At 38.0% G+C, this 25,937-nt stretch overlaps 1 protein-coding gene across 4 annotated transcripts in view; it reads right to left on the reverse strand.

The window, feature by feature from the left end:
* Positions 1-25,937, reverse strand: part of KCNT2 (potassium sodium-activated channel subfamily T member 2) — a 276,042-nt gene that overhangs the window by 87,889 nt on the left and 162,216 nt on the right. For 2 of the 4 annotated variants that reach the window (XM_043552978.1, XM_043552979.1), the window contains exons 14-16: positions 20,304-20,412; positions 10,706-10,814; positions 1,255-1,311 (exon numbers count right to left, since the gene is read on the reverse strand). In XM_043552978.1, coding sequence (XP_043408913.1) covers positions 1,255-1,311; positions 10,706-10,814; positions 20,304-20,412 — 275 coding nt within the window. The remainder of the gene's footprint in view (positions 1-1,254; positions 1,312-10,705; positions 10,815-20,303; positions 20,413-25,937) is intronic. The other 2 variants (XM_037907612.2, XM_043552980.1) reach the window with 1 other exon arrangement.

Below are 25,937 nucleotides of genomic sequence, written 5' to 3' on the forward strand. Positions count from 1 at the left end.
GACCATGGTGCTTTTTAAAAATATACCATTACTAGGACCCACATCCCCTGTACAAGAAACCAACTTAGGTAGACAGGAAGGAACAAGAGTCTTTCTGTCAAATGTTAAGGTTATAGTACCATAGGCTACTGTTGTTTCTGCTCAGGTACAACCACCACAAGGCTTTGCCTGCTGTTCTTTGCATGATTGTGACCTTTCCACATTGATACAATCAATTAAAACTTAATCTGATTCATGCTAAATGTTTCTATTACACAGGGGTGAAAGTTAAATGTGTCTCCTACAGGTTCGGAGGGCAGCTTCCCCCCCGCCCCGCCTCAGTGGAAGGGGTGGGCCTGGGGGGATCAGCGTCCCCCAGCCAGCCCACCCGCGCTGCCTGGGGCTCCAGCCGGCCCCAGAGTAGCTGCTCCTTTAAAGCGCTTTAAAGTCAGCGGTACGGACTGGTACAGGCGGCCACTTTTTACTGGTACGCTGTACCAGCCTGTACCACCTTACTTTCACCTCTGCTATTACAGCTAATCAATGAATGTATGCGTTTAGGACAGGAAACAATCATCAGTTTTTATTTCCTGTCTTGCCTTATTTCAAATCTCTTTAGAAAATCCATGTTACTACCAATCTTTTTATTAATTTTTATTTCTGATCCAAAATATTTTTGGTCTTCTTTCCTGCCTTCATACTCTGTGGAGCACAATCTCAAAGACACATAATAATGCATTTATTAAAAGTTGCCGGGGAGGATACAAAATAAGCTTGCTTCAAAAAACTCACATAACATCTGCTATTTTAAATTATTTTCCTCATAGTGGTTATGCCACTAACTACAGCTGGAAAATTTCGGTCTCTCTCTTATTTTGGTGACCAATGACACTCAATATTCTGAGTTGAAATGCATAGTTTCTGAAGATTGTGCCACCCTGACACTAATCTGTGTCAGTGATCCAGTTATTTAAAGGTGAAATGTTCCTTATTCCATTAGCAATCCCTTCCCCTACTGTATACATGATATCTATTCATAGTCAGGTGTTTTTGCATCATAAGTGAGGGGTTATATTCCCAGATGTAAGTTTTGAAAAATTAATGTAATGCTAAACTAGTATAAAACTAGTATAGAAAATAACACCCATTTTTATTGTACTGTTACTGATAGACAAAGTATTGTGAGATAGTAGAATAAGAAAGCTAGAAAAGTAATTCTAATATAAAAAATAGTGCCATATTTTTACTTTTTCCCCCTAAAATAAAATGTTTCACCTGGTTAAAGTCTGCTTGGTTCCAGTTAGATGTCTAAAAGCTTCCCAGGGTGCTGTTCTGCAAAGATCACATGAAGTTCATCAATTCAGAAATGCTATTATCTTTAAACATGTTTGTTCTATAACAAGTTCTAGTAGCAGACTGTATTTATTACTAGGTTAGAAATCGATAAAAATGGTCAGCTTTTTAAATCTGGTACAAAATAAGGCTTCTAGTTAAAAAAACAAAACAAAAAAACAAAAAAAACCAACCCCAAAGCATGCTCAACTTTACTCATTTGAGTAGTCCCAATTAGTACAATGAAGGTTACTCACATGCTTAAATCTAATATACTCATATAGAGGCCCAATGCAATTCACACTGACGTCAATGGAAAGACTCCCATTAACTTCAATGGTAGTTTGATCTGATTCCATATTGTTTAGAAAACTTTACAAAGAAATCAGAAATGAAGATGAGTTTCATTTACATATATGTATGTTTAAAACCTATATTATTTTTCTGTGGAAACATTATTCTTAAGCTAGTGCAATACAACTTATTTTGATGCAGGCAACTAGCTGCAACATGCTTATTTTACTGCATGCAACTAGTTGTATTCATAAGAGGTGTCAAACTATTTAATATTCATAGCAAATTTAATCCTTTTCTTTCTGTTCACAATCCAATTTTGGTATGTACAAGGTTAAAGCTGTTCACCAGATAGTGTCATAGACAGTTTAGACTAACTTGTTTTAGTCTGTGGGTTGCTCATGAACTGTTTGGATTCAGCTGTTCCCTAGGCATTATCCCTGGCTGTGTAAGTGGTCACATGAGTCACCTGGAGTGAAATCCTAGCTCTGAAGTCAATGGGAGTTTTGATATGGAATTCAGTGAAGCCAAGATTTTATCCATGGTATTGTTTCTGCTCCCTGACCTAAATGAATAAGGCTTTTTAACAAATGGAGAATGACCAATAGCAATTCAAAAATACTCTTGTCAATGCATTAATCTTTGTTTGCATGCAAATATGGTACTAAGAAAGAGCAGCCTTACATTGTGACAACAAAGGGAGTCATTTGAATTTGTACATGGGCAAAATGAAAAGCAGAATGTAATTGGAAAGATGTTTAAAAATGATATTTCAGGATTTGACCAGCTCCATTATTTATTGACTCCAAACACAAAATAAATTGCTGTTCATGCTCTTTGTTGATCTTACCTGCAGTACTTCTGCTAAGTCTTCCTTGTATTATGGCTATATTCTGCTTTTTTTCCTTTCCCCTTACCCCCAAGCATTATTGGGTTAACAAAGGGATGAAACTGACCACTTGGACTTTGTATTGGGGCTGTTTGCAGTGTCTGTTAGTGGGTCATCAGAGGGAGGCTGTGCTTCAGCCCAGGTTAAGCAGGTGCAGAGGGCAGCAGTGGGGACAGAACTGAGGAAGGGCACATCTTCACATGGATCAAATGTAAAAGACATATAAGTTTCTTTTTTGGCTACTGCTGTAACACGTAGCTAGTGCCTCACTTCCTCATGCCCCTGCTTCATTCCCAAGCTTCCCACCCCTCCATGTGCACATCTTTCACTTGAACAGTCTTATTATTGGGCTTTATGCAGGTGAAGTTAATTTCAGCAAACTTGTCTAGAATCTAAACTGAAGTTACCAAACTTGTATTATTTGTGATCTGTCAGACATAGGCCTTCTATCAGCCTAATACTGGATTTATTATTCAGGAAAACTTCCTATTGGTTTCAACTGGATGGGCTTCAAAAGTATGACTGCTCAAGCCTATTACATATTGCAGATCATTACATGATATAGCTCTCTATCCATGTCCATAATTCTGGGGATTTAAACTCCAATATAATAAAGTTTATTTTTTGGGCTGTGGTAATAACTCAGAATATTGAAACAGGAACCAGCTGCACAGGAAAAAGCTCATTTGAATATCAACACTCAAACAAAGCTTATCTTTTAAAATGGTTTGGAATGAAAGACAATTTGATAAAGAAAACAGTGCAAATTTTAGAAATCGTAGAAACTCAGCTACGAGAGTATCTTCCCCCCCCCCATTTTTTGTTACATCTATTGATATTTGGCTTAGAGCAAAACATTTTTTTAAGTATTTTATGCAAAAAATATAATTTCCACTGGTTCTTTGTTACTTACACTAATTTGTTCAAATAAAATTAAAGGTTCAACTGAATCACTTCTAGTCTATTTACAATTCAAGATATTGTAATTATTAGCAGTAATTTTTACCATTATCAGATTTAACCAAGCATCCAAAAAGGCAAAATCCTAAGAGTCCACTGAATTCTATGTTAAGCAATTTCATAAAATTTGGCAGTCCAATAGTTACCTCTAGATGGAGCTAAAAAACTACAACCAATTCTTGTAAACAGAGGCTCCCTATTGTAGGGAAGACAATGAAGCACAGTTACTTTACTAATACTAAGGTGCAACACAATGAACATAAGTTTTTAGTAGGGCTGTCAATTAATCGCAGTTAACGCAAGTGATTAACTCAAAAAAAATCACGATTAAAAAAATTAATCGTGATTAATTGCAATATTAATTGCACTGTTAAACAGGAGAATACCAATTAAAATGTATTAATTTTGGATGTTTTTCTACATTTTCATATACATATCTTGTATTCTGTGTTATCACTGAAATCAAAGTGTATATTTTGATTACAAATACTTGCACTATAAAAATGATAAACAGAAGAAATAGTATTTTTCAATTCACCACATACAAGTACTGTAGTGCAATCTCTTTGTCCTGAAAGTGCAATTTACAAATGTAGATTTTTTTTTGTTACGTAACTGCACTCAGAAACAAAAGAATGCAAAACTTCAGAGCCTAAAAGTCCACTCAGTCCAACATGAAGCAGACACCAAGTATGGAAGTTTCAGTCAGAATTGCTACTCCTTTACTTTCTTCCTGTTCCACAGTCTGGCTTTTGTTCCTCTCTATTCAAATTAGATGGCTTCCTCTTTCATGCTGTCTGTGTGCCAGCAGAGGTGTCATGGAAAGCACAAGAGAGAGAGGTTCCCTGCTCTCAGTTCTGGTGGATGGTCCCACCCCAACCCAGAGCATCTGGATGTAGTCATTACTGGAAAAGTCCTTCTGAACTCCTGTAGCCCTGGGCTGCAGCATGCTCAGTTGCTCTCTGAGGATGGTGCATGCATGGATGAGTCACAGGTGGAAGCAATTAGGGAATGAGGCATACTCAGTTGCCCTGTGACAATGGGAATGACACATGCACAGCTTGGTCACCATGAGGGACTGAGAGTGACTGGAACATGCTGAGATGAAGACAGAATTTTCTGAGATTTTAGTTGTTAAACTCTAAGTCTCTACTAAAGATAATGTGCATACTCTCTTTTGAAGTTTATAACTTGGCCAAATTTGGGTGGAGTTTCACAGGGATGGTAAAAGGCATGTCTCTGACACAAAGGCTTTGCCCCAGCCAAATGTTAAGTCCCTGCTCACCTGGGGGTAGGTTTGGTTTTTTTTGGTCGCTCAAGATAATGTAACATGGGTATATATATATAATTTTTTCCCCCCTAGCATGAGTCTTGGAAATAGCTGTACTATTTTGGCTGAAGTTAAAAAATCAACATGAAACAGACACCAAGTATGGAAGTTTCAGTCAGAATGGCTAAAATTTGGCAAAATTATAAAGAATTCAAAACATGGTCTTATGGTGGGAAGTATGAGCCAACCTTACCAGCCCCACCTATATTTATGGGCTTGCAATAGTGAGACTATAGTTCAGGTTTTCAGAACTTTCTGTTTTACAGGGTCTATACCTCAGTGTCTCATATTTTCAGAACTTTTCTTTTAATAAACATGCCATGGAGAATTTAAACCAAATTCAGACACTCATTAACTTGTGTGTGGAATGGTCTCCAATATGGATTTTGTGGTGTCGGTATTTTTAGTAAATTTGGTCCAACTGGAACATTGGGAGGGATTGTTATTTTGTGGGGAGCGGGTTGTGTCTCCCCTCCCCCCCCCAGTGCACATTTGCTGCCACCTGAACAGTAACATTGTGACATCGGAGATAATCAGCCACTCATCACTCCCTCCCTCCTGTTTGTTCACGTTCTTGTGTGGTGGTGGTGGTGGTGGAGGGGCGGGGGGTCACTGTTGTCCTGGCAATGGCTGCCTTTGACAACTGATTTCTTTCAGACCACCATGATGTCATTACAAAAAAGAGTGCAGCTCCTCCTGGGAATGAGAGCAGATCAGTTTTGGATAAATTCCTGCTTTGCTCTAGTGGGTTTCTACTGGATAAATTACACAGATTCTTTTTCAAAAAGGGTTACACGAAAATAAGATACAAGGAGCTGCAGTGTTGTCCTCTCTGTTGTTTATCTGCATCTTACAAAGTGGGGGCTATGGCTTTTGGAATATTTACCTTTTAAAAAAGGTGGGAAATTTATAACCGAGTCCCTGCTCAGTTCTCTGTTACACAGTTAGAAAAATGTCATTTAGAAACTGTAGTAAAACTTTTTGTTTGAATAGTTTATTTTCTTTGTTTTCAATGTATGGGTGCATATGGCACTAACAGTAGCAATAAGATGCATATGTTTTACTCAATGTACAAGTGCTTTATTTATACAGCACATATATAAAAAGTTTCTTTCTATAAAAAAAAAAAAAACCCCGAAGGAAACTCACAAACAGACTACTTCATTTAACATTAGTTAACATTGCTCCCCTCGGTAAGCTAAACCATAACATACAAAGTTAAGGATTAAAAGGTTGCAAAGTAAAGTATGCTCAAAGTTAGGAAATGCAAGAGTGAACCTTGCCTATGCAACCTTAAATCAATCCCCTGGTGCATAAGAACTACAATACAGTTTTTAACAACATGTTCCCAATTTTTTATTTTTGTTTTTTGTACACAGAAAGCTTACCTCATTCAGTGCACAAGATCAATCTATTCTGGGGATGAATCAGTGTTGTGTAGTGAATGGGCCTGTTGTCTATAGGACCCCTTCCTCATTTTGTTGCAGAAGTTGGAAGACTTGTAGCAAATGAGGCAGGGGATGCAGGAAGGGAAAGGAGAGTCTCATAGTTAAGTCATCTGAAAGCTGCCTTGGAGACCTGGCTTCTAATCCTGTATGAGTTCCTGTGAGATGCTGGGTAATTCATTTACACCAAATTTTTCACAGATAACCAATGCTATGTATAGTGAAAGGCTAAATTATAGTTGCATGATCAAAGTTCCTTCTGGCATTTCTTCATTTAAGAGTGCTTGACTTTTGCAACCCTTTAATCCTTTCTAATCCTTAACTTTGTATTTCCTATTTTTTATGCTTTAGTTTATCGATAAGAGCAACTTTTAATCTTAAACAAAGATTATTTTGTTTGTGAATAACAAATCTAATTCAAATCTAATTTTATTACATTAGGCCAGATTCTCAGATGGCATAAATCAGCATATCTTCACTTACTCTATTTTGCTAAACCAATTAACATCAGCTGGTCATCTGGTCCATAATTCTTTTTCTGTTTCATTTAAAACAAGCACATGTTGACACATGATGCTATCCTTATTAAACACATTTCATGTGGCTTTATACTCAGGAGATAGGGGCAAGTCATTTTGTTTAACTAAGACATTCTGTATGGCATGAAGAAAAACTTTTTTTTTAAAATTATAGATGGCGCTGGCAATCTGTCTGGTTATGCATCTTTGCACAGCCACTTATTGTATCATTTTGTCTGTCTTTGTATAACTCACAAATCAATATATAGGATTCAAATGATAAATAAATGTTGTTGTATATAATGTGAAAATTGAACACAGAATACCATGATGTTTCAAACTGTGCCATCATGTTATTCTTGTCATATCCTGACACAAGAGCATTGTGAATTTGAGCCAGTAATTTATATACTTAATTATTCCAAAAATTGCAACAGTATTATAGAATATGAAATATGTACAACGCTTACAGTTATAGCTGCTAATACAGGATAGCCTGTCTCTTGAAGACACTATTTTATTTATTTGTTTTACATGAGATTTAGTTCTTGTTTTCTGTGGAATTAATGTGACCAAATGTGGTATGAAAAAAAGGTAAGATCTTGTACATTTCCCTTTCATTTTCTTCCTTTTGTTTTAATTGCCACAGCACTCTCTTCTTCTGTCCTTCCCAAAATACTGGGGAACTGACATCTAGGTAAATGCATACACTGTAAAAGTTGGGCTATGAATAATTAGAGTTCAAACTGATTGCCACGTTTGGGGTTGGGAAAATTTTTTTCCCCAGGTCAGATTAGCATGGGACCTGAAGGTGATTTTGCCTTCTATAGCATGGAGAGTGGATCTCCTGCTATGATCATGTGGTCATATCTCATAGAATCAATTACAGCCATTGCTTGGGCATTGGTGGCATCTCAGCCTCTCCTGTTCTCTGTCTAGGGCACACAACAATCTAGTCTCCTAAGGATTGAAATGCTTTAGTTTCACCCAAATTATTGGGTGCAATATAGAGGTAACTGGGTAAAGTCAGATTATATGATCTAATGATCCTTTTTGGCTTTAAACTCTGAACTCTATAAAGAACCAAATTAGCCAAGCCCGGTTGGCAGAATAGGTACCAGGAGACTAGCACTTTGTCTAGGTTTAATTCTGTTATTTTTTAAATCCCTTTTTCCATCTGAAGGAGAATAATAAACTGAACTTCTTTTACCCTATTTAGACTGGAGCATTTGTTTTTTTGTTAGAAAGCCAACCCACCCACTTGGTTTCCATAGCAGCTGCATGTCAAAAAGACAACTCATAATGTAAATACTTCTTGGAATGCCATCTCTAAATTCATACCACGGTTAGACCCAAACCAAGAAGGTTGTGGTAACATATAAACCAGGATTAGATTTAGGGTAGAATTCAAATTTAAGGCCTAATTGGGGCTAGGTTTTTTGATTCAGAGGTTCTAAACATCATGGATTCAGAATTAACATATCAGGAGTTCAATTAAAACAAGCTCAGTGTTGTCCAATCAGCCTACTAGCATGGTGGAAGCACTATGAAATCAGCATTTTCTACTAGAATGTGGACACATTTGAATAAGAATGAGAAAGTAGGATCTCATTTTCGAACAGATCCAAAGCCCATTCAGTGAAAAGACTCCCATTGACTTCAGTAGAGTTTGGATCAATTATTAACATTTAACTTTTCTTGTCCTTTACATTTTAAAAAGCAATTTGCAAAATTTCACGGAAGTAATAGTGTATCATATCGCTCATGTGAAATTTTTCTATGGAACAGTTTTGTCAAAATTGAAATGTTCCTCAGGAATGTGTCTATTTTGATGAAATTTGTTTGATGGAAAAGAGGTGAAGTGAATTGTTTTGACTTTCTCATTTCAATAAGGTAAAAACATTTCATTTTGACTTTTTTATAAAATCTTTCCACAGCTAGTTTCTTGTGAGTTTCTGCATGTTTTCTATATTGAGGATGCAAAATGTAACCAGCAATTACTAATGTGAGTAGAAATTTCCTTCTTCCCAGTAATCAGCACTGACAATTTTCAAAGTGAAGAACCAGACCATAAATCAGTTACTTTAACATCCCTTCTTTCACTAGTTAATTCAAGGAGCTAGCCAAAAATAGTAGGAATTCTCACATTCTGTCATATTAACTTTATATCATGGTATAGAAGAAAAATCAATGTAGAAAACATTAGTTTGTATAAATGGAGAACCTGCATGAGTTGGAAATATAATGCTAAAGGCCCTGAAGTGCCACAGGGGGAAAAAAAAAATCTTTCATGTGTTAATTGGCTGGTGAAGAACCTACTGTGCCATCTGTTAAAAATGCTGCTACTTTTTCATGTACATATGACATTGAAGTGTTTTGGGGTTTTTTTGCCTCTGAATTGCTAATGAAGCAAATATATTCTTCACGGTTCTTGGGAGGCATACAAACTATTGCATTGTGTTCTTATTAGCAGATTCTAGCATAGTAGACTCAACTAAAATCTTTACACTTGCTGTTCTCGGAAGTTAAAGTTCTTGCAGTAAATGTGGTATTCCCCAACCTCAGCATAGGAGAATACTCCAAATGCCTTGCTCAAGGTTAAATGCCACTGCATGGTAAATGTCAAGATTTTAGGAGTGTCCATGGCAGCTTCATGAAATATATATTTATTGTAAAATCCTAATTCCTGGTAATACAAGCATGCATCTGTATAGCCATGTACTGGGATTTACTCTCAAAATTGCCTCTCTGTTGGTACTGTTTTCTCAAGAATTCCTTAGTATTTTAAAAATTAACTATGAAAAGAAATCGCACTGGGTGTTCTGTCCTTATTGTGATATGCAAGTCCACTGGCATTTTCAAAGAGCCCAAAGAAGCTCGTGCTGACTCTTACTGGAAATTCAGTGCCTACGTCTTTTCAGCTGTTCTGAAAATTCCAACCACAACCTATAGCATTAATGGGCGCTACCTTCATTTAAACAGTTAGGGCAGATCCTCAGCTGGTTTAAACAGAGGTAGCTCTGTTGAAGTCAATAAAACTAAAATGACTGTACCAGCTAATGCTCTGGTCCTCAGAGCTAGACAGTGTGAAAGCATAATGGTATTTCTCACTTGGTCCTCTGCATTCGGACTGAGCGCAATGGAAGTCCTTAGACTTGGAATCCAGAGACTGCACAAATCCAGTACCAGAACTGGCTCTCACCTGTGCAAAGTGGAAGCAGTACTGCTGTGGCCCCGTTCCTTGCAGTAGCCAGCAGGGAGGCAGAAGGGAGCAGATGCTGTCCAGAATGGGAACAATTTTCCTCATTCTCCAGAATTTTGAGAGGCATTTTGTTGGCTTGAGTCACTGGTTGTAATTTTCAAAAGTAGCCATTGATTTTGGGTGCCTTCATTTATTGGGCCCACTTTTTAGAACAGATTTGATCTGATTTTTTTAGAAGAGCGCCCAGATGTCACATTGACCACAGTTTGAGTTATGGGTATCTTTCACCTCTAAAAATCAGGTACTTGGTGAATAAAGTTGAGCTCAAAGGCCACTTTGGAAAAATCTAGGCCACAAACCCTCTCACAGCTCTCACTGGGCTTCTGTGATTCACTGATGTAATGTAATCCCGCACTAGTTCTAATGTGGGGTTGTGGCTATGTTCCCCAGCCACCCCTTAACTTATAACTCTGTTTCCTTCTGAAAAATATAAGCACTGGGGACTAAATCCTGCAGGATTTATTGTCAAGAAAAGTACAATTGCACTCAATAAGCAGGATTTCAATGTATGTGTATCAAAACTAAAGCTATACTGTGGGGGAAATGTTCACTATTTCCCCACATCTGTAATGTAATATAAATAGAGCCATTGAATTCAGTGAGGTTGAACAGTGGTGTCTTGGGATAGACTCTTCCCTTGTGTTCCAAAGTACCTCTGATACCAGTCTCGGTTTTTTTAAAGGGTTGTGTACTTACTGTCCTCTAGAGGTATGAACCAGCAGGGTGATTAGCGTAGAAGTAGCTGGGCAGATACAGTTTAAAGCTAGCATAGCATATTTGAACTCCTCTTCACATACAACGTGATCTGTATAAAAGAAGACATAACGCAGGATCAGTGCTTTATAAATAGAAAGACTTTATTTTGGGCTGGACTGTCATTTTACAATATGCCCCAAACAAGGGGCAAAATTGAGTTGCTGTGCTCCAGGAATAGCCTGACAAGCAGACTGACACAGAGAGACACCCCCCATCCTATGGCTCTAGGGAGTAAGTAAACTTTGTCAGGCATAGCCCTTGTGCAGCACACGTCATGTACTTGGGGACAGCTAACCTGTCCTGCCACTTGTCTTGCTGAGGCTAAACTTTATTTTTAGTGTACTAGATCAAATAGAGCAAATGGAAGTATGTCTCTTTGAGCTGGGAATCACACCCCCAGCTTGAAGTGTAGACATATCATAGTGGGCTACTGTAGCTAACCTGCCTGGCAACATGTGTGAAATATCACCTCAAAACCGGTAGATGACATCTGGGTTAGAGGTAGATGTTTTCTACAAACCTGTAGTGAATTGGACAAGGGTTTCCCAAGTTACAACAAACTAAAACCAGAGCTCAAAAATTCATACCGCGTTTGACACTCTGGAGTGAAGAAAGAAAAGAAGCGAGGAGGGGATTACAAGTAATTTACTGGATTGACCTATATTCCAAGACTGCAAACGCACGTGCATGTACTTAATGTTAAATATGTGAGTTTTCCCATTTATTTTAGTTTAGATGACAGGTGCTTAAAGTTAGGATTGTGGTTGAGTGCTTTCCAGAATTGGAGGTGCTGTGAAGAGAAAAGAATAAGGAGAGCACTCTTAGATGTCACTTTAACATTTCTACTTTAATACTGAGGGTCTAAGAAAGAATAAGTACTGAAGGCTATTGTGACTTAATTAAGCTCTTTGTAGACTTAGAAGTTTGAAGAGTTTTTGAAAGATAAATACACAAGTAAGGTTTTCAAAGCTCTCTCCAATATAGCACACTATGGTAAAAGAAAAAAAATCTGAGTTATTGTCCTCCTTCTTGGTCAGGAGCCATTGAAGTGCTATATCTGAAAAGTTTGGAAGTGAAGAGAGAGAAGAGTATGTTTTCACATATGAACTGCACGTTAGTTGTGGAATAGTTCTGCTGTTTTCCTTGAGGTATATCTCAGACACAACATCACAAGTTACAAAATTATTTCCTGATAGAAAGCTGAAACCAAAATATCTCTAGTACATATAAGATACTGTAAAATGGTGAAAACTCTCAACTCAGTTACTTAGACACTGTCAGCTTGACTCTTCTGAAACTGATAAATTTAAAATTATTACTGTTTCTGATAGCATAGCTTTTAAATAGTGTGTCCTGATTTTAAAAACTTTAAAAATGAGTAATTTTCCATTCCCCTTTTGACATATATAAGCAAAGGAGACATTGATTAACAAAGGGCAGATTCTGCAGACATTTGGGCACATGGTTGCCTTTATGCATGTGAATAATCCATTGAGCTCAATGAGAGGACTCATATGTGGAAAGGTAAGCATGTGCCTATGTTTTTGCAGAAATCAGCATGGCTGACTATGCAAGGAAAGAGTGAAACTGACAATACGCAAAGTGCTGTCAAATGTAGGAAGAAACTGAAAGAAATTAAAATATTTTCCCAATAACTTCTTCTAGTCATAGAAATCCTGTGTGCTATTTGTAGAGTATAGTGGATATAAAGCTTTCAGAAAGAAATGAGATTTTGTTTTTTCAAGTTGATCCTGTGCTTTTAATGAACCTGAAAAAACTCTACCATTTGGATTCGAAACTAAAGATTTTGCTAAGAGCATGCAGGGCAAGACATGGTCTACAGTTCAGATAGGATATACTGAAGTCCATGAAAATGATTCAGTAACATGACAGAGGGTTATGGAAAGGAATATTGACTTCCTGACACTGAGCAAGTGAATACTAGCTCCTGCATTTTCAGACTTTTATAGGACTTTGCTACACAACTTCCACTGACCTAAATGCTTTGCCAAGCTTCCTATTTATGAAGATGCTATTGCACTGCATCAAACATTTTTTAAAATAAAAAACAAGAAAAAAAAACTACAGAAATACAATGTCAAATAATTTCATACTCTGTGCTTTGAAGCGTGCATGGGGGCAAATGAGCATTGTGATCTGATGTATAAAAGGAAATGAGGATTAGTGGAATACAGACATGAAGTAAATAGTATTCAATCTCAAAGTAGTGCTATATTCTTTAGCATATGTTACGGGGTGGATAAAAAGAGAGAGCTGTCAGTTTTTTGATAGTGTTGTTTGAGAAAATTGAACAAAACAGACTGATGTGAAATAATATCTTCAATCATTCTTGTTCTGAAGTTTTATGTAGGGAATATTCTCCTGTGGTTAAAGTAGGGGACGGGGAGTCATGACTCTCTAGACTATTCACAGCTCTGCCACTGACTAACAGTGACCTTGGATAAGCCACTTAAGCTTTCTGTGCCTCTATGCATTAGTAAAATAGGGATGATAATCTCCTACCTACTTCATAAGAGTGTTTTTGAAGTTTTACAAATTCTTATTTATAAAGTAATTTGATAACATCAGATGAAAGATTATACAGAAGCATAATTAGCACCATTGTTCTCATTCATTGTTCATAATTTCTCATTGCCAAACTACATAATAAAACCTCACTACTCCATTCCTCATCAACTTGATAAAAGAAACTAAAATGTTATGTAAAAACATGCACTTGCACAGAGCAACACTAAACTTTGAACTCCTGAATCTAGGTTCTGAATCTAATATATTCTGACATAAAGCAAAGCCTGAGTCTAAAACAATCCCACATGTAGTTCAGTGGAAATGCTCAGGATTTACACCAGTAGTATGTGTTTTAAAGAGTCTAATGTGGACCTTTTTGCCATTTGCAGTTCATTTATGGAAATGATGCATAGCATGGTGCAGCAGGGTGGACTAGGTCTGGAGGCCTCACTGCCTTGCCTCACCCATGCCCTAGAAGAGAGCAAGAAGAAGTCCTCCAGGCAGCCTAGAGTGGCTACACAGGCGCAGCCAATCAGAGGGGCTGCTGGAGCAACCACTGAAGGGCCAGGTAAAAGGCAAGGAGCAGAGCCTTCGGTTGCTGTGTGGAGCTTGATGAGGGAGGACTGGATGCCTGGCTGGCTAGATGAGCAGCAGAACCATCGAAAGGTCAGTGCGGGCAGGCAGAGCATGGGGGACTGACCACAGAACATGGCCAGACCAGATGAGGGTACCAAGATGGGCCCTGCTGGTCTGGTTGCAGACTGAGCCCTGGGAGGGCTGCTGAAGAGGATGCCAGCTGAGGGTACCGAGATTGGCCCCAGATGGGTGGTTGAAAAAGGGAGTGCCTCTGGGAACAAACCTAAGAGCTACGGCCCCATAGCAGGGCCGTGATAAGAACCCAGAAAGGGTGGACAGTGTATGCAGCTCTGCCGGAGGGCTGAGTTGCTGAAGACCCGCCGAGAGAACCATTGGCTGGGGGGTGCTCGAGAGAGGTGGGTGCCACCACGATGTAAGACCAAAACAACAAAAGCAGGCTCACGCCCAGCCAACAGAAAGGGGCTGCCCGCAAGAGGTGTAAGCTCCCCCTGGAAAAGAACTGCTTGCAGGCATATCTGCCAGAGAAAGGGGGCACTTGTGAGAGGTGGGTACCAACCCTATTACACATGGTATAAAGATGGTTACACTAAACTACTTTCACCTGTTGTGGAGAAATGTGGGAGGAGTTGCGGGAAGATTTAAAGTTTGTATGAAAAATCTGCTGTCTTTAGTAGGAATGGCAGCATTATTTAGACTACCTTCCTTGTGCTCCTCCCTATCCTCTCTCAGTTGAATTGGTGCTTCTTACATTCCTCTATTCAGCTCCCCCTTTTCTGTGCTAAACAATCTGTTTTATATCATCAAAATAACTCTGTTGAATTATGCAAATGCTATTTTCTGTAGCTGTTTGGAACATGAGGATATGGACTATAATTTCAAGCTTGTCTTGGTATTGCACATGGATAAGGGAAAACTGGGTTTAATAATCCATTCACTTTATTAGAGGGACAGACTATTTTTCTCTATGCTTCTGGGCTAGATTATACCTGGCCCATGATGTGACTGTGCTGTGGAGGGGAAGGAAGGAAGGACTCTCCTCCTTTGTGAGGCCTGTGCTAAGGGGTTAGGCAGAATTGCAGGCTCTGTACTCTGGGAAGCACAGGTACCGTAGCCTCCCAGAGTGGGCAGGGAGAAGGAAAGGCCCTGGCACTCCTCACCCTCAGGCAGTGGAGCTGCCTGGCCATGTGAGTTAGGGAGGAATAGCCTGGATGAGGAGCTGAGCCCAACTCTGAACTTTCATCCCACAGGAAATCCTGATAGTTCAACTATTGTTTTCATCCTGAATTGTGATGGCAGATAGACATATATGAAGAATTCATTGAATGAAACGTTCAAAAAAGTTTTAAAAATTGAAACCTCTCATTTTGAGCCATTTCAACATAAAACTGCATTTCCCTATGGCAATACCTGGCTTCCTGGAAGTTGTAGTTCACATTCCTGATGCCTCCATTCTTCTCTGTGGGCCAGGATCCCTAGCTGAACTACTACTGCCATGATGCATCGACAGGTATGCCCCTGACACTTGGTCAGAGTAAAGACTGTATTGTTATGGGGGATGTAGTCCAGCCAAGCAGCCTGGCCCATAGGGAATGGGCATCAAGCATCCAGACTGTAATTCCCATGAGGCAATGTGTCACCACAGAAAAATACAGTTTAATGTTGAACTCACTCAAAACAAAACATTTTATGTTGGTCCAACAAACTAAAATATTTCCGTTCAGTCAAACCAACCTGAAATGAAATCTCTTCTTTTGGCTTTTCTGGCAGAAAATGTAAACATTTTGACAAAAAAAAGAATTTTCCATTCTGCAAAATAATTTGATGTTTCAGAATTTTTCATTCCACATCAGACCAAAAATGAGACCATCTGAATCTTTTTTTGAGAGACTCACTCCAGTGGTTAGGGCACTCACTTGCAAAATGGGAGATCCAGCTTTGTTTTGCCTGATTCTGAGCAGGGACTTGACCCTGGTCCCCCAACATCCCAGGGTGAGTGCCAGGCTACGCAGTCTGTCGCCCAATATTTAATTATTTATACAAGCCGGAAGAGCTCCAAAAGGTGAGTTTGAGAAAGGGTTCCCACATCCCAGGTAAGTTCCCCACCACTAGATTATTGGCTATTTTGGGCTCTCTCTCTGGCTTTGATCATAAATTCTATCCTGGACTAGATAAAACTTTTTGACAAATGACCATTTCCCAAATTGGACAAAAATGTCCCGACAAACTCTGGTGACAACCCGTTGCTGTGAGTTATACCAACTCTAATGTCCTTGAAAGAGAATATGCACTCAAAACACTACTATGTGGTTCTAGTGTCAGGTGTATGAGAATAACGTCCTAGATCTAGCACAACTTCTGAGGAAACTTTTTTGTAAGTTTTGTAAGTGAACGTGACCCATACTGGACCTGCAGTGAAAAAGTGAAAAATTGCCTATCTGCTACAGAGCTTCTGCTGCTCATTTTTATCTTATATTTGATAGATTAATCATCACATGCACTCCATATCAATTTCAGTGAGCTTGGACTATGTTCCTTCCTAATAAGCCTCTGCAGCTTTAACATAAGACTTGGCCAATCCAAGGTAATTCAACATGGCATTTTGTATAGAGAGTGATAAAATGCTTCATTAAGCTGTATCTCTGATAATTGGAATGGTGATTACACATTTCTGAATAGGTAAAGGAGATTCATGTACTGCTAAAAAGTGGATGCAAGATAAACACAAAAGCAGAAATGTTCAATTTACTGCACCCCTGAGCCACAGATATTGATGCTTTTCTGTCATGGATACATCTCACTTTCTTTTCAGATTTGAACTTAAATGAAGGATCAGTTGGGTGCATTAAAGGTAGTGGCCTGATATATCACAGTCTATGTCTGAGGGAGAAAGAAAAATGGATTTTCTAGTTTATTATTGCTGTAGGAGGGGAAGAGGTTCACTTGGGAAATTAGCAAACAGTATTTCAGGAGAGGATACAAAAAGGGTCAAGAGCAATGAAATAGAAAACCTTTCAGTAGCTGCATCTACATATTTTGCTTGCCCATGGATGTTAATAACTCTAATGTTACATGTGCAGCTGTTAGATTCATTGTAAGTATAGGGCTCTGATCCTACAAATTCATATGCCTGGGCAGACCCTTATACTGGACAGGTCTCCTTTGAAGTGTCACAGCCAAAATATGGAGAAGTATTCTACTTCTTTTACCATCAGTAATTAATCATCTAAGCAATAATGGAGAGTGAGTTTTCAGTATTTTTGGAGTTTGCAAAGCAGTTGAAGCAATAACTAATCCTTGGTTTGAAGTATTTTATATAGTACTTTGTTTTCTTTTCTAAAGGTCAGAAACTGATTTATGTAACTTATGTATTCTGTGCTCATACGTAAAATTGTTACTGAAGATTTCTGGCACAGAAAAAATGCATAATATTGGTTCAGGAAACTTCCAAAAAAAGGAGTCATTGTTTAAAGGAAGAAATATGGTACAATACCAGGCCAGATCAAATTTGAAAGAAGGTTTTTGCAATGAGGTAATATTGGAACTGTCCTGTATCAAGGTTAGAAAAGTGTGTAGGAAAAAAAGTTGAATATATTTAGATGGATATTTTTTTTCTAAGGAAGTTCTCTAGAACTGCCTATGGCTCTCCCCACATCTCTCAGAGCTAAGCAGGGTTGGTCTGGGTTAGAGAGTAGAGGCCACTAAGGTATATGTAGTTGTCATTGGAATGAGACGTAAGGCCAAGGGTCTGACCATTTGTTCTAAATAATGATCCCATGGTGATGGGTGGTGATGTCAGGTTGGTGACCTGGCCACATTCAAAGTAATATAATAATTATGTTGTGATTACACTATTGAGCTTAAATTCTCCTTATAAAATGACACTGTATTTTGTATTTCTAAACTGTTGTGCAATGTGGCTATGTGGAATTAGAGTTGCTGTGTTTCACACAAGAGATGAGCATGTGTTGTCAATGGATAAAGTGATCCCTGTGCATAATTCATAAATGTTCCTGAGATAAAAGGCACTGCATAAATTTAAAATCATATAGCACTGCTTTCTGTATGGTAAATATTAGAGGTAGGCTTAAGTGGTTCAGAAAAGATTGTCTCCTTCTGCCCCGTGTAGGGCCTACAAAAAATAACGCATTGCATGTCAGTTTGAATTCAGACATTGGCAGAACAACAGGCATTTGGGTTCTGAGATGATTGTATGGTCCAAATGATCAGTTTGGGGTTTAGCCTAAATAGGAGTTGTGGAGTCTCTGAAGTGTATCTGTTCTGCAAGCTCACCCTTTTGGGTCATGAGTCATAAGTTGCTATGTACACAGCTCATATAGAAAAGCAGAAGTACCCTAGAGGAAATACCATCAGAAACAAGGTACACAATTGAAGTCACAATTAAAAAAAAAAGAATAGATGATAATCCCATTATTTTCTTGTCATCGTGAGTAATCCTTATTACCCGTGTTATACTCTCATAGTTATAGCTTAATCTTACATTTTTATAGTCTTGGAGTGTTGTTTATGACTTTCCCTTCTTTCCAGTATAGAGCAAAATTCAGGACCATTTTTTTTAAACAGAACTTTAACTAGTGCCCTTAAATTGTTTTTTATTGGTTTTTTTCTGCATCTAGAGTTGTGTATTTGATGCAATTTGCTTTTTCATCAGATTTCTAGAATGATGAAATCGAATAATTTTCTCCAATAGCACTTTTGTGCATTTTTCATGAAACAGTAGTCTTTTCAGATCTCAAAATACTGATATTTTCTTAAAGGAAATTGAACTTTCATGTCACCATGGAGAGGGAAGGGGGAGCTTTATCTTTGCTTTAGAAAAATGAAATATTTACACACAAAGTTTTGCAACATAGGCAAATGTTTTTCCTGCACCATAAGGGAACTGTCAACATGATAAAGGTGTCTATATATACGGCTAGAGAAGTAGTTTACAATGCGCATATATATTTATATATTCCTCTGTTTGTCTGTTCTATATATATATATACACACACACACACACTCTCTTAAGGAAACTGGTATTTCCTTAAAGCAATTAAATGGGACAAAATTCACATGAAGTTGGGTAAGATGCATTCATCAGAGTGAAAGTTGTGAAGACTATAGGCAGTACATATATGAATTGGAAAAAATAGCATTTTTCTGTCTCTCACTCAGAACAAGAGCAGCACCCTAGTTTTCTCATGGTGTTTTTATTAATGCTTCAGGTTAATAGTAGGACACTATAGGCAGCATATTAATATGCACCTGGATGCATTTTACATTTAATGTGGGTCCAAGATATTGTTATAAATAAGTCACTTACAGTCCTTTCCTTGTCTTCATGCCATTACATCCTTTTGAATAGATATCACTTATTTTATCAACAATCTAACTGAGAAACATGAAGCATCTCCCTGCCATTGTCAGTCTACCACTTCAATTTTTCACCTAGGTAGGCTTCCATTTACATGGTGGAATCTGGAGGATCTTGTCAATCCTCTCTCCCTTCATTTTTAAATAAATATGAATTTATGAGCTCCCACGTCTCATCTACAATGTTTCTGGCCAAAGAAGCTCCAACAGGACTCTCTTCCAGGGCCATTAATGGCATTTCTCAGTTTGCCCAAAGAGACTTTTAGAAATGTGAGGTTCAACATCATCTGAAAGATAAGATGTTCTATCAGTGCAGAACACTATAATTATGCCACATTAGGTTTTGTTCTCACTGTCAATTTTGATAGAATTTTTCCATTTTCTGAATGGAAAATTCAAAATGAATTTTTTTTAGAATCATTTCAGAATAAAACAAATTCCTTCATTTCAACATTTTGAAACAATTTAATTTCAGCATATTATTTTCAAAGTAAATGAAATTACACTTCTATTTAGAAAAATCCCATGGGAATATCCAATTGTTTTGCAGTCTAAAAACTTTCTGGGAAACTTTTTTCCAACCAGCCCTATTTATAAGTACATCTCTAGAAGGTGTTATAAATGTTTAGGAGCCATGGCTATATGGAATCTTACAATAGACTAACCATTTATTAAAAACATCTTTTAATCATTTATTACTTTTTTATGAAATATTTATGAATAGAGCCTTAATAAAGTGTAACCAATATTTTTCTGTTATGTTTCTGAGCCTGAGGCTTTGTTTCACATGTTTTCTTGACACATGGAGAGTGTATAGACCAACGCGCCTAACAGCTTCAGTGTTACCAGTCCAGTATGTGACATTGAGCCCAGGGCTACATCTCCATGCATGGCAGCGAGGGGGAAGTATATTTCTGTTTGGGATGACTTTGGGTAGGAGCAAGTTGTACAATGTCGTACAATGTTTACAGACAAAACAACCTTCCAGAGAATACGGACAGACTTTTTTTAAAAAAAATCACTGAAATTTGAAGCTTACCTGCAAACTTGATGTGGAATTTATTTTCGGGTTTTAATATTTGAACATATAACGGACATTTTGGAGCAAAGTCTTTAACTGCCCAGGCTCTTAAAATGGTTTGATGATCCTAGAATAAAATAGGAAATACAATGTGATGACAATGGAATTCAAGTAATCCTTTTGTTAAATCAAACGTAAAAAAGCCCTCCTAGCTGCTGACCAATCTGACGACTACGTTTCAGAAAGGTCACTTTAAAATCATAACACACTAGCTGATTGTATACATTTATATATTTTGTAGTTCTATACTGTCATGTACGCTGCCAGGTTGCCATTTAGATTTGTACGAAATCTAATCTATGTAATCATTTATATGGCCCCCATCATTGTAGCATCTGGAAAAAAGCCATTAATGGAGATGACAGCACAGGAAAAATAAATAGATCACTTATAAACATGGATTTTTTTTAAAAAAGTCCACATTTATGCTAAATGCTAATGGTCCTTTATAATATAAGTAAAAGTCCGTGCTCATCTGTTTCCTTATACAGAGCTGAGCCTCTGCCTGTGGACTGAAGTTTTGAAGGGCATGGGAGAGGGCATGCTGTCTCCATGCCAAGTTTTCCCCCCCCTTAACTAAGCCCTATAGAACCTATTCTGTGTTGCTTGTGCAGAGTGGGAAGGGAAGCAGGAAGCAGTCTTACTCCCCCATATTCTCCTTCCTCTTGCACCTGCAAAGCAAGATAGTCTGCGGTCACTTACACAATTTCTCCCTTGCAACCACAAGTTGTTGACTAGCTACTTGTACCTGAGTAATATTGTTCTTTGTTGTTTTATATCTGTGTCCTTCACTTATTCTTACTCCATCATATTTAGCTCAAAGGAGAAGTGTATACAAATAAGTGCCATTAAGTGCCATTGTAAGGAACATGATGATACTAATGATTAAAAAAAAGTTATTTAATATGAAGCCCTAAATTTTAAATACATCCAGAGATCCTAGTAGCACTTGATGGTAAGTTTGCATTTGTGATTTAACCTGGAAATATGTAGATTATTCTTTCCACAGCACACTCAAGCTTAATGTTGCTTCTTACAATTTAGGAAAATATATCGAAAGGTAAAAATCCCCAATTACCCAGGAAATAATGACATTCTATTTCTTATTGGGGGGTCTGTTTCCAGTAATCTCTGAAAATTTTTCAAATTTAACTCATTTTTATCAAAGATGTATGTATTGAAACACAGTTTCCTGTCAGTTCCACATCACAGACAGCTAAGAAATGTGTGTGTGTATGGAAGGAGAGGGTTGGGTTATTGGTTTGGTTTGTGTGAAACAACCCTATTTTAGCAACACAGTTAAGTTAAATGATTTTCACATGCTAACTGAATGATCAAGCATATCATAATACTCCTGTTTGTGAAACCATAGCATTTTATTGAGTCCCAGCATTTGAATGAGATTAAAAGATATGGAGTTAACCGTTTAAATCCCAAGGTTTTTGAGCCACAACATACCTAATTTGTCACTTTTTTGAGAAACTATAAAAATGTGCAGATATAATGGTAGAGTTTAATTATAGACCAATACCAGTAAATTTCCAAGACATCTATTGTATTTTCCATACTTTAAGAATGAGTTGCTTTCAGCAAGAACTCTTTCATTATTGCACATCATGAAATAAGTATATAGATTAATATATTCAATTTCATGAAATATTGTTAAATTCAATTTAGCCTTAGAGGAACATATCAATTTTCATTTATTTCAGAAAAAATAATAACAGAGCAGAGAACAGGAACCAATTCTGTGGCCATGCCTAGTCAAGAGAGAATGAAAAGAATGATTCATTACATATGCAATGTCATCAGTGAGAAAAGCTTCCAGACTGGATCATAAGGGAAAATCTCTGCCTGAAATAGTGTGTAATTGATATCTTCAGACCACTCCACTATAATGTCAATTGAGGCCGTACCACATATTCTTTCTGTGAAGTACTAGAATGACATAACAGACATTTTCAGGGAGGTAAAGCAGATTTGTTCAAAAATTGTGTTTGTGTTGCGTTAACCCTCAGTAAGATGTAAGGAAGACTGAGCTTCAAGAAACTGCATGTGGAGCTCCCTTTAAATGTCTAGCTTTAATGTGGTCACGGAAGTTCCACCTCAGCACTACGCACTAAGCACTATGCTGTAAGCATTCCTTTTAGTTTGCAAAGACATCTAGCAGGCTCAGTTAATTCCTTTACCTATAGTAGGTGACTTTCCATGCCATCTGCTTTCTTACTGTTTTGTCTCATTAATGAAATGATGCTCTAACCCACTGCCACAGTCACAGAAGGCCCTGAAAACAGCAAAATAGATGCTTGGACATGAAAATACTATTTCATACCCCAGCATGTGTGAGAGGTTTGGAGGTAGAGATTGGCCAGGGCTGGAAAATCCACGTAGCTGCAGATCCCCTACCTAATAACTGTAGAGGGATAGAACAACAGTTGCAAGGGATAATGCAGCCTTCAGTCATTGCCTCTTTGATAGGAGGATTTCTTTTTCCACACCTCTTGCACGGCAATATACACACAGCTTGTTTACTTAGGTTGTGTGTAGGGATGAGGCTTTGCCTAAATGAATTTTAAACTGCTATTGATACAGCAGACGCAAATTATTTTCCTTGCCCATGTTTAATATAATTAAATAAATGATGTAGATTAGATTTACTACAAAAAGTATTCCAGTTCTAATGCATCAGTGTTACTCTCATGAGTTAGGTAAAATTTCCCATGATAGATGGAAAGTATACCAGCCAATGTTAACTTTTGTTATACGCAGTAATCATATATATATTTCTTCCAAAGATTATTCCAAATATTTTCTTTGCATTTTTTTTATTTCCTTTGTTTTAATATTATTTCCTCCCAGTAGCTTAAAGCTGTCAGGAGCTATAGTGAGCGGAGTATTTTTGTAGAGAACAAGAATTTTTTTTATTAAAGACAGACATTTTAAATAAAAACCACATTGTCCTAAATGTAAAACACTGATAGATTATTCATATAAAGAAAAGAGGCAAACCTTTAGAAGTTAAAATCCATTTCAATTTTAACATTTGCAGAACATATGTTGCCACACTTGTTATACCACTACATGCTGTAGCTCCTTTTTTAATATTCTCTTTGTGATCCTGACAGTACAGAGGTTCACCTTGAAAAATATTTATAAACTTTACTTGTGCAATACATTCAAGTATTCATTACAAGATCACCTCTGTGCAAATGCATTATTCACTCAACCTGCTCTCATGGCACTCACTGTCACGTTGCTCTTGTTACCCACATGATTTGTGTCATTCAAATTGTTACCAGTGTGGGGAAACTTCCAAATGCAACTTGGGCAGAGTCTAAAGGGGGCTAAGCTGGAGTAACATATGCCCCAAGAAGCCTGCTTTAACTAACACATCTTTAAACCTTCGTGTTATTGCCTTTTAAACCTTCCTGTTACTGCATTTGCTGCACGTCTATTTTTTAATAAATGAGTGACACCTACTAATACACAGTATATCAAAGTCAGAAGTGTTGTGTAAGGAGATACTGTCTGGGTACTGGGTGTAAATCTAAAGTGGTTTAACGTACCTGCTGAGGGAGTTAAAAGAAGGTGTAAATTACACCAACCTGGACTCCTGCAATCTCATCTGTGAACTTCTAAATGCTTTGTACAGCCACATAGTTTTGTACTAATACTTGATTGTAAAGAGATTTGTACAATTTAAAAAATAAATAAATAAAAAGCTCAATTTTTACAGTAGTTCAGAACAAAATTGTTTAGAATAAAGTTTGTTTTTATATGTCATCTTTCATAGTCATGGTATCTAATATAATGAGTTAAGTGCTCATATAATAATTCAGTGACTGTAGGAAACCTGAAGAGTCCATTCAGTGATTACCACAGAGGGGTCTGCACAAGAAGCTGCTGCCACAGGGAAAAGAGTTAGACTCCAAAAGGTGCTCTTCGCCATGTCGCTTCTTGGCCTGAACAAATAGCATCCCTTACCAGACAACAGATAAGATGGCTAATAGGGGGTGTGGAAAGTTGACGAATGCCTGTCCGCACTACAGGAAGCTCCCACTTCTGATAGGGAATAAGGAAAGTGGCTAGTGGCCCCATTGAAGTCACCTGTTGTCTTGCTGCTGTCCTGCTAAACTCTAGTGATAGTCCATGGATCAGGCCCAACATAAATCCTGAGTCTGCAATCCATGGACCTATTGAAGTGGCAGGCAATGGCAGCTTCTTGCCAGCCAACAGCAGTCATAACAAATGAGCAGAATCACTGACTAGTCAGAGCCGACAGGAGCTTTGGGTTGAGGGGAGAGGAACCACTTTGTTCTGAGTTATGATGTGTATTTTGCCCAGGTGGCTGAAACAGGGACACTTAAGTTTTGTAGCGATACCCAGTTTGATTGTGCGCTTAAAATATTTGCATGCCCTTGAATGGATCTTTGACTATTGTGCAGTGGAAATTAGAGGCATAAAAAAGTAGCTAAGCAATGGCACTTCTACCAGTCCAGCGCCCCACTCAAGTGTTGCAGTTTAAAATCAGCTTTGGATATAAGATGTCAGGGTGCACTCTGAAACCAAACCCTTTTGGCTCAGTAGCAAGCTATAACCATCGTAGCCATTCTTAAACATTGAACGTCATGGTGATGCAACAGGGAACTGGCTTTGGTAGGTTGAAGCTTTCTCAAATTCAACCATAAAATATATCCTTTTTTGAGCTTTAAATTCCATTCTGATAGCTGATACTCAGCTGCCTAATTTCTGTTCTCATATCCCCTTCTGCATGATTTATCCCTCACCCTCCCTCTTGTCCATCCTCCAACCAATGTTGGTCTGGTTTCCATAAAGGTAGAAAGGGCAAAAAAGTGTGCCTGGAGGGGTTAGGAGTGGAAAAACTAAATCTTAGTGTTTTTGAGGAGAAAAGAGAGAGATACTTTACGGGCCATGCCCTTCATATAGACATTTACACCCATGCAAAACTGCTGCCAAATCAGAATGGTGGTGACAATTTGCACAGTCACAAACATCTACAAAGGTTGCAGGTCAGTATAGAATCAGGCCCACAGTCTACGATGGAAGAAAAATGTTGCCCTCAATAAGTGAGCATTGGTCAAGAAAACTCTTTCTGATGGAGTGGGAAGAATAAAGGCAAGACTCCTGTTGGGAGAGAGTCATAGTTACTGAGTAGGACAGCCCAGTTTAAGGGCAGGAATTGAACTCAGGAGCAGGGCAATTCTACTGAAGAACTATCTGAGTGTAGGACTAAGCAATACACATAGTGAGTACTCTACCACCAAAATGGGGAAGCGTTGGTATAAGCAGTGCCGCCACGACAAGGCCCTTCCCCTTAGGCACTGGTTATAGGGAAAAAAAGTCTTTATAGTAATATGTAAAAAATTCAAGGTAACAGGACAGGGGAGTACAATCCCTTTGTCAGTGCTCAATGTGAAGGGAGACACTACAACGGCCATTAGCCACCATGTTAGCAGTGGCCCAGCCCACATTCCAACAAGGCATTCAGATCATAGATAGCAAAAGGTAATAGGAACATTTCTTCAATAGTATTTGTATTTTTGAATGCTGGCTGCTCTGAATATATTTGTA

The sequence above is a fragment of the Chelonia mydas genome, chromosome 8, assembly GCF_015237465.2.
Source record: "Chelonia mydas isolate rCheMyd1 chromosome 8, rCheMyd1.pri.v2, whole genome shotgun sequence".
In the NCBI taxonomy this organism is placed as follows: domain Eukaryota; kingdom Metazoa; phylum Chordata; order Testudines; family Cheloniidae; genus Chelonia; species Chelonia mydas.